At 44.1% G+C, this 9,784-nt stretch overlaps 1 protein-coding gene across 3 annotated transcripts in view; it reads right to left on the bottom strand.

Annotated features, from left to right (window-relative positions):
• Positions 1-411: 411 nt before the first annotated feature.
• Positions 412-9,784, bottom strand: part of prickle2b (prickle homolog 2b) — a 138,512-nt gene continuing 129,139 nt past the window's right edge. For all 3 annotated transcript variants that reach the window (XM_014009866.1, XM_014009868.1, XM_014009867.1), the window contains 6 exons: positions 9,191-9,304; positions 7,309-7,446; positions 4,656-4,859; positions 3,958-4,144; positions 2,033-2,908; positions 412-1,916 (listed from right to left, as the gene is read on the bottom strand). In XM_014009866.1, the coding sequence (XP_013865320.1) occupies positions 982-1,916; positions 2,033-2,908; positions 3,958-4,144; positions 4,656-4,859; positions 7,309-7,446; positions 9,191-9,304 (2,454 nt within the window). In that variant the 3' untranslated portion in view covers positions 412-981. The remainder of the gene's footprint in view (positions 1,917-2,032; positions 2,909-3,957; positions 4,145-4,655; positions 4,860-7,308; positions 7,447-9,190; positions 9,305-9,784) is intronic.

Raw genomic sequence — 9,784 nt, 5'->3', positions numbered from 1 at the left:
TTATTAACTGGGCTGAAATCCAYGGACAAACACAAAAGAATGTCACTAAACTTCTCTGACTCCCTCTGAGATGAAAATAATGTCTTGGCAACTTCCCAGTAAAACAATACCTAAACATCAGCTGCTTCTAATAACCCAACCTTCAGACTTTTCGTAAGCAGTTTCCAACTTGTGGAGGCTGATCCAATAAACCTGGCCTTCAACAGCATTTGTTACCAGGACAATGAACCTCTGTTTGAATACAGCCTCTTACCATCCAACAACCCAGCAGGGGATGATTCTAATCAAGCTCTGCAACACGTCCTCGTCCATTTTAAGCATTAAACCGATGAAGAAGGAACTGTTGAGCACACTTCGTCACCCACAGGTTGTCATTCTTTGGAGGAAAAACACCAAATGCTGACGCCAAAACTCACTGAAACACTCCTTTATTCCAAATGCAGGATCAGGTCAGCCAAAAATAACACATGCGTACATTGTTGTTTTTTTTTTGTTAAGTTCTATTTCTACATTATAGACATTTTATATGCAATTGATTCTAGCCATACAAAATATAAAAAATATGTGAGGCTTCATTTACAACCATATTTACACTGACTTCCTTAATTTAAAAAGAAATGAATTCATTTACCTATGTACATATTAGGAACTTAATTATTAGTACAGAATATTCTATCACTAGAGCACACTGAGTAAAAATGTAAAACGGGATTAAACGGAGCATGTTGCACACACATTCAGAAAGAGGAAATGCAGTCAGGACCAAAAGAGATTGCACATCAGCTTCTGATAAAACCGTAAATGTTCACTGTAACACTCGGGAGATATGAAACACTAAAAAATACAAACTCTTTTTGCTGTTTCAGGGCTTACCCACTGCATTTCACACTCATTTCAAACATGACAATCAACAACACTGACATGTTTCTTTTTGATCTTTTTGATATTAGCGTACACCAGCTTGTTGGGAATGTCCAGACGTTAAGAGATGATGCAGTTCTTGCTTTTCCTGCGTTTGCGGGTGTGCAGCTGCCCACTGCGGTTGGGGCCGCCGCTCCCCGTGTTGTTGAACTTATGGACCAGCTCCTGGTTGCTGAGGTAGCGCAGCTGGATGGGCCTGGGGATGGGCTCACCCAGGAAGTAGCCTTCGTCCTCCGATTCGGACGAGGAGGAGCAGGTGGAGCACCAGTCGTCGTCGTAATAATCGTCCCAGGAGTACTGGCTCAAGCCGGTGCGTCTGGTGACCCCCGGGTTCTGCAGACACAGGTCTGAAGTGGTCCGGGGGCACTGCCTGAAGAGCTGAGGCTGGTATCTTCCTCCTCCTCCGACTCCAAACTGGCCTCTGGAGCCCCTTGGCGGTGGAAAACGGTCGTAATCTTCTCGCACGCGCAGCTGCGGTCGCTCCTGAGGTCTTACCGCTCGCTCGGCCACCAAGTTCAGAGCGTTTTCAGACCGAGAGCGGCGGGACCGTCGCTGGCGGTGATGGTGGTGCCGACGCCGTTGGGGAGTCTCTTCTCGAGTGTCCACTCGGGTGTTCGCTCCCCTTCCGTCCACAACGCTCACCCTGCGCTCGCTGATGGGCGGCAGCCGTGCAGCGTTAGCGCTGCTTACCAGACTAATCCTGTCTTCCTCTTGATAGGTGAAGCCAGGTGGTAAATGAGTCACACCAAGCCCCACACTGGGGGGGTCACAGAACTGCACGTGGTACTGAGAGGACCTGGGCACGTTTATCTCCATGTAGGATTGACCTGCATTCAAACTGTGAATGGACTCGGAGCTACGAAACTGCGCCGAGGAGTTGAGGATGTCCAAGTTGCTTTTCTCTGACACGGTCACTCCGGAGTCTTTGCTCAAGTCCGGCATAGAAAAACGTGAGAGGTGCTCCTGAGGTTTTCCTCCTCCATCCGCTGAGTTACCTGGAAGGGGAAAATTTAAAAGAGAATTGCATAAAGAGTTAAATTATTCACTTGTTTGCTGTAACGAAAATGAATCAGAGAATCAAAGGTCTAACCATGATTAGAAGCAGACCCACCTGTGGCATTAGACAAAGCCAAGGACTCAGCAGAACCTCTCGGGGTCTGCTCCAGTGGGGTCAGCTGCTCGCTGAAGTTAAGTGCATTAATGGGGTTCCTGCTTCTTGCCAGTTGGGCAGCTGTCGGAGCCCCTCCGTCTCGGTTCTGGAAGCCGTGGAAGCTAATCGAGCGCTTGTCTGAGGAGAAGCCATTGTGGTGCTGAGAGCAGTGAGACACCTCTGAGAAGCTCTTTTGGGTCCTCGGTTTTGGGGGGTAGTACTCTTCAGGAGCTGTCGGCTGAAACCACGTCTCACTCAGAGAGTGGCCCTTGAGAGCGGAGATGCAGGGGCGTTTCAACCCRGCGCTCTCCTTCATCCTGTGCTCCTGCTGTTGAATATTGGGTGCAGAGCAGGGGGCGCTGTAGGCGCTCCTGACGTTGCACTGGCTCAGCAGCTGGAGGGGAGTGGGGTTGGCTGTGGAGTCAGACTGGGATTTGTAACTGTAACCCTCACCCACGTGCTCCTGATTCTGCCAAGAGGGCGGCTCACGAGTCAAACTGGGCGTTTGGCTGGAGAGACTGAGCAGGTCCATTTGTAAAGACAGCGGGTCCACCTCTCCTGAATACGTCTCGGGCTGCCCCCCGCCCTCTCCGCTCTTCGCCGTTTTGCTGCTGCGTCGGGACTCTCTGGTGGAGCGGGCGCTTTGGAAGGCCGAGTCGGAGGAGTCGGAGCCGTTGGGCTCTTCTCCCAGACTGCAGGAGCGAGAGCAGAAGATCTGGCCCTGCTTGGGCAGGAAAGGCCGGCCCAGCAGAGAGCGTTTACAGCGAGCGCAGCAGAAACAGCCCTCCGTGGCGTGCCAGTGCTGTCCATCATATGTCATCTGGCCTTGATCGATACCTGCAGGAGAACATACAGCATGATGTCACCGATACAAACTGATAAGAAAAGCACGGCTGAGTTTGAAGAAACAAAGTTTAAATCTAACTGGACTCACAATCATAAGGCTAGTTTCTGTTTCTGTAAAATGAGGCCATGGAAAGAACTACTACGGTTATACAGCTGACACAGTACTGCACCAGTACGTTACATTTCACTAATGTTTTTCATCAGAGGAAAGGATTATAACTGGTTTGACAATAACACCTGCTGGTTCTGTACTGGTTCAGCAAGGTAGCATGGGTTGGGCTTGGGTGTTATGAAGGTATTGTAGTATACCTCACATGGTGATGGTGTTTCAAAATTATGATGGTATTTTAACCTTCTGGAGCCTAGTCACAGGAACTACTTACYTAGTCATTTAGAAACTGATTTTAAAAGCACCACACCATATTCATWGTTTTYCTTTTTAAGTATTGATTCTTAYAATCTATTGTTTGACTRTTGTTATGTCTTGATTAAAATAGGTTTAGATGCATCCCTGAAAACACCATCACAACACATAATAAAACTATTAATAAAAACATTAGGAGAGCATTGCTGTTCAGAGTGTCTGCGATTCAGCCGTAGGCCTGTAGTGGGCGTACCAGGCACTGAAGACCCATGTATTTATGGACCGGGACTTCCGTTTTGCATTCACCATTGGTTTCATGTTTGCACAGAGAGCATTAAACCACCGTTCACTCCAGTCACTGGTGTTGTATGGTCCTTCTCGTCACATTTTCATCTATTCAACATTCAGGTGGTTTCGTCACGATTCGAACACTAAATTCTCTTACAGCAGTATTATCTAAAGATAATATGTCGGTATGAAACCCTAGCATTGGAAATTACTGGTTTCTGTAGATTTAACACTTCGGTTTCACTTCCAAGGCAGAAGCTCTTGATGTGCTTTGATGCTTTTCCTCAATTTGGCCTCACGCTACATCTTTGTGTTGTCAACCATGATCTCTGGTCATTAATCGTTAAGAATATTCCTATCCCATTCTAAACAGCTAAAACCAGCGTACCAATGTGCTCCCCGCAGGAGTCGCAGTACTCTGCATAGAGGGACTCGAAGCAGGAGCAGCAGTAGGGCCGACCCTCCTTCATGATGTAGCGCTGACCCCCCAGCACTGCCTCACACTCAAAACAGCAGAAGTGCTTCATGTGCCAGTGACGGCCCTCCGCCTCCGTGCACTCATCTGCAAAGATGATCTAAGAAAGAAGAGACGAAGAAGAACAGTCAGGTTAGAACTCGGTGCTGAATGACAGCACAAAAGACTTTTTTTCCCCGCCTCCATCCTCTTTAAGTGCACCACTTCTCCTCTCTTGATCAGAGCTCATCCTCTTTATCTCTGACTTGTGGGGGAGGCTAATGTAAGTGGGGACCTGGTGAAATCTAGGTGGTGCATTTGCAGTTAATTGCTCCACTGTTTAAACCATCGGGGTACCTCCTAAGCACTTCACTGTCCTTGTTCCCATTTGCTCAGTAGGAGACAGTGTTAATGTTTAAAAGATCAGGCGATTGGAAGCCAACCCCATTAAAGTGGGAAACCCGTGTGCATCAGATGACAGCTGTTTGGTGTGCATGTAGGCCTGAGTAAGTGCAGACACCATGTGTGTGTGTGTAAATGCCTTATAAATAGCTCTACAGACACAGTTACATGTGATTCTATTAATATGCACTCATCTGTCTGCAGGCATGTCGCGTTGTGTGTGCGTCTACCTCGTCGCAGGCCGTGCAGCGCGGCTTCAGCCTCTCGGCGTGGTGCCGGCCGCAGTAAATCTTCCCGTCCTGGTGGAAGTAGATGAGGTCCACCAGCAGCTCCTTGCACAAGCTGCACACAAAGCAGGCAGGGTGCCAGCACACGGCGTGACCCGCTCGCGACGCGAACACAGCGATGTCGCCGCCGTTTATCTGGCCTCCGCACTGGCAGAAAAAAAAAAAAAAACAGAAAGAGGCCACAATTTTTTCTTTGTTCTCATTCAACCTGGAGTTCCTCTACTTCTAAAAATATGACTAAACCTAAAAGGAACTCAAATCTTTTGAATTCATTTGTGTGAAAATCTCTTAACAACCCATGTGAGCTTTATAATCTTGATTAACAGAACCTGAACCAACACTGACCTTCACGACTTCCTGTAATGTTTCAACACAACCACACATTTGTTTTGTACGATTGGGAATCCAAAACCTACAAAGACTTAGTTTAATACATTCATTCTTTTTTTTTCCTGCTTCCTTGAGGCTGGGTTGCAGAGGCAGCAGGTCAAAGAGAAGTAAACAGACGTGCCTCTCCCCAGCAACCCTCTACAGCTCCTCCTGAGGGGTCACAGAGGGGTTTCCAGGCCAGAAGGGAGTTGCTGTATATAGTCCCTCCAGCGAGTTCTGAGTCTTCCTTAAAAACCTTCAATAGGAGACGTCTCAAGCAAAGGCAAAACAACTGATTTCAGCAGCTTGCATCAGGGCTCATGTTCTTTCAATCATTATCCAAAACCCATGACTGCAGGAGAGGGTGGGGACATCTGACACACTACTGTAATATCATCATTACTGCAGAGGAAACCACGAGCTGTCTGTCCATCTCTTTACATTCAGATGAATCAATTTCATTTCGCAGAGGAAAAAAAAAAGCTTTCTAACAACAGAGAATTCCAGAACTTAAACATAAAACTGATCAATCAGACAATAATGTAACAAATAATGTGACCCGTCACATCAATCTAAGTCAAATTAGGTCAAAATGACCTCAGCACATTTCCAGATTCCTGCTTTTTAAAGTTACATTAAGCTACCTGGATCATTCTGGCATCATGAGTGATTCTGGAGGTACACTTTGATTAGTCTTCCTAATCAGGATAACCCATTGATATTTGGTATGAATCCTATTATTAAGTCATTCTAATGAGGAATGTTTGATGTTATTTTAAAGAGGAAAAATTTACCAGCCGGAAAGATAAAAGCTGTCCAGCTCGCAGGGAAAATGACAAATTTTTTAGGATTTTCTGCTCAAAATCATGTTTTTTGTAGCTAATGATCATAAAAGGGCTTCAAAATAATCCTTTAAGATTCAGATATTTAATTTAAGCAGACTGTAGATAAGATGTTTCTTCATTCTATTTTGACAAAATGCTATTGTTGTAAATGTTCTACACGATGCACTATAGCTGCCTATTTCTCCACAGTCCACTGTGCGACTTAATCCTTGGTTCGATGTGACGGCTCACAGTTTTCAAACAAATAAGATGTCCTCATCTGATCAAAGTCACCTGTCTAACTTAAAATCTGAATCAAAAGAGACCCTGATCCAGCCCTTCAAAGTGATGCATCACTTTTTGTGACAATTTCACATGAAAGCTGGACTAAAGTGAAAGCATCTGGTTGTAGCCGGTAGCTCATATAACACACGCACGCACGCACGCACACACACGCACGCGCGCGCACGCACACACACACACAGAGTGCAGACAGAGGCGCGATGGGATGACCTCCGAAGAATTAATTGGAAAGAAATATGGCAGGATAAAAGTGAGCGTTTGACCACTGCAGAGGTGTCAAAAGAACAGAAGCTGCAAAATAAACATTTAGCTTCTTTGGAGACGGGCTTTTAGCCAAGATGATTTAGGGAGGCAGGAGAGAGGAGATGGATGCAGAGGTACAATCAGGTTATCTTACTGATGGCCAACAACACCAGCTGCTGTGAGGAGGCCAAGAAAAGATAAACAATACACACTTTCACTCAAATTCTGCTACCACGTGTACCATATCTGTGTGTCTCTACTTAATGGATAACAAATAAAGTAGAACTAAACACACACTGGGCACTTGGGTTCAACCTGTTCTCCACAGTAACAAACAAATGGGTGATGCTGAAGTGTGCAGGTTTGTAGGCTCAGGAATGCTTCAGCACTCTCAGAAGTCCCATAAAGATACTAAAAGAGTGCATGTACGTAATATATTAAGTGTGAAGTAACAGGGCTGTTTTAACACAGACTCAGCTATCTGGGGTCTTGCTACATTTTTATATCAAACAAATAGTGGGATTACTGGAGTCTGACAGCTGGCGAGGCAGAGAGGAAAGGAAGACTACATGTAGTCGGGTCAACAACAACACATCAGACTTTGAGGTGAGACAGAAAAGGTCAGGAGACCGCCCTTTATATGTCAACATGAAACAGCCGACGTTCATCAGAAGAGCTGAAATGGCAGCGTGGCGTTCAGGGCATCGGTCACCTGATTCACAGCTTTCATCCCACCGGCTGTGTCACGCACCTTCAACTCTGTTGCATTTAATTCTATCCTGTTCCCAACATCTGGAAGTTAAAGCTTCTTGTAAAAATAAATGTTTAAAAAAAGGTCATTTTTGATGTTCAGCTACCTGTTCACAGATTGCTCCCGTCATCGTCACAGGGAACGGGCGGACGTTGCCTCGGCCGAGGTTTTCCCGTTTCCTCTGGTTACTGAAGAGCTTCAGTTCTCGCTTCTCCTCGTCATCCAGGCTATTGCAGTAGCGTACCTACAAACACACACACACACACGCACGCACGCACGCACACACACACACATACACACCTTACTATACTGTATGCTGCCTAAAGCAAAATGAATGAAAATTTTAATTGTTTAAAACAAGGAAAAAAATAAAATGGTAGTGTTTATTTCTTATTCAAATTCTGGTAAGAATTTCACCTAAACTGATTGTACATGACTTAAAAATAATAATAAATACACATCTTTAAATATTATTTTTAAAGACAAAAGAATTATTTTAAAAACTTGAGCGAAATCCTGGTTTTTAAGAAGTATGTTCATCCCTTTAATTCTCTGTTGCCACAGAACGTCAGTCAAAATTCAGTACTGATCTGTTTTTAAAACCAGTTCAACTTTTACTTTTTAATTGTTTTTCTGTGCTGCTGATAGCGTGCTGTTGATTTTCTTCTAGAATTCCCAAAATCTTTACCCCAACCCTTGTTTTCTGACAGGACAACCATCAGATGTCAACATCTCTTTGATATATTCTTTGCCTGGAGAATCAGAGGCAGCGAAGCAGCCCCACAGGCTGACAGAACCATGGTTACTTTCGATACAGGCCATTTTTCTTTTCAGGGGTTTTCTTCATTGCTCACATAAAAGGTGAAACATCCTGCATTGATCTTGCTCTTTTCAAAGTGCTGCATTCACATCCTTATTCTTACTGCATGCATATTAATGTGTTTTTCTTCACAATATAATGCTTAAAAACATGTGAAGAGTGATGAAAGGCTCAGATTCTAGACACATGCAAAGTGACTGGAGCTAAGCTAAAACTCTGATTCTACCTGCAGAGGAAAAATCCTCTGAGCTCCTCTCAGTCTTCCCTGTTAAAATCTAAATTATGACTTAACTGTTTTTAATTCTGAACACAAATCACCTGCTGTGAGCCCTCTGTGTTGTTTTGCCATAAGTTCACTCACCTCATTATGCTCCTCAAACTGGTTTGTCTTACAGAAATTGGGCTCTTTGCCTTTATTAGTTATTTCATTAAAATTTAGCAAAAAAACGCCTCTAGCAATGTTATTAGGTTGGAATGGTGCCTTCATTATGCTGAAAATGATGGATTGTGGATTATTTTCATTTCCTTTTCTTTAAATGAGGATATTTTTTTCTGCATACATACAAAGTTTTAAGACAAACTGCCTGTTTGGAAAAACAAATTTAGTTTTCGAAGTATAAAACTCTGCCAAACACCCAGATTGCTACATTAGTCTTTTATTTTTGTCCCACAGAGGCCTTTGTGGTGAAGTGGCCCAGTTCATGATAATGGTTAAAGCCTCTGGATAACTCCAGAACTGAAGACTGAAGCTCCCTTTTTTACCAAATAAAACTTCAAATAACATTTTAGATTTGTGACAAAACACAATCTTCTCATTATCTTTGCACTCATTCACTTCCGCAACAGCTCCATGATAGTAAAACCCATTGAAAAGATAAGCGGAGTGTGATAAAAAAAAAGGTACCAGTCTTCTAAAAGAATGCTCCTCATCCTCATGGCAAAACCCCTTATGTCAAGATGAATTCTGGGTAATGATTTATTATTGTAACAAATCTTATTAAGTAGCTACAAACATCGCTCCATCTTATCCGTGTCCATTAAGAAGACATACTCCATCTCTCCTGTCTGTCTTCTTTCTGCTCCGCTCTTATCTCTGTAATGCCCTGAAGGGAGGGAGGGAGGAGATGGATGGATGGAGGTGGGGGAGGGTGTCGGTCTGGACTCTCACCTCATTGTCATGGGGTGGGAGCTGATGGAGCAGCTGTTTGATGCGGTACTTCTCTCCTGGGCTGTTCACGTAGGGCACCTTGTCCTCGGGCAGCGAGCTGTAGTACTGATGAACCTGAGGAGGACGGTGAGACCATGAGAACGATGGAAACCCCACAACACGCTTGCAGCACGTCGTGCACAAATGTAGTCTGTAAAATGAATCTTGATCAGTCTAGAGTCGGCATTTATTTCGTTTGTCGGTAAACTATCACATATAGAGTTTTCCATTCACTCATTTTGTTAATTTTTTTTATTACAAAGAAAAATCCGAATCTTAAAAAATTGAAACTAGGATTTTGTTATTTTTAGACTTGAATTAATTGAAGCCAAGTTGATTTCATTTTTTTTCTTTTTACAATTTGATTCAAATATGTAAAACTGTGCAAAACTACTGTTTCAAGTTCTACACTTTGGTGACACAACACAGGTTGTTTTTCTAGCCTCATGGGGACTTTGTATTTTTCCATTCATTTGCCCATCACTTCTACAGCCTAACGCTGACCCTAACTCTAACCACCTCAGTACATACCTAACTCAACTCACAGCTTAGACT

Source organism: Austrofundulus limnaeus, unplaced genomic scaffold (genome assembly GCF_001266775.1).
Source record: "Austrofundulus limnaeus strain Quisiro unplaced genomic scaffold, Austrofundulus_limnaeus-1.0 Scaffold62, whole genome shotgun sequence".
Taxonomy (NCBI): Eukaryota; Metazoa; Chordata; class Actinopteri; order Cyprinodontiformes; family Rivulidae; genus Austrofundulus; species Austrofundulus limnaeus.
The sequence above is the reverse complement of the archived record's forward strand: the minus strand, read 5'-3'. Positions and strand labels throughout refer to the sequence as shown.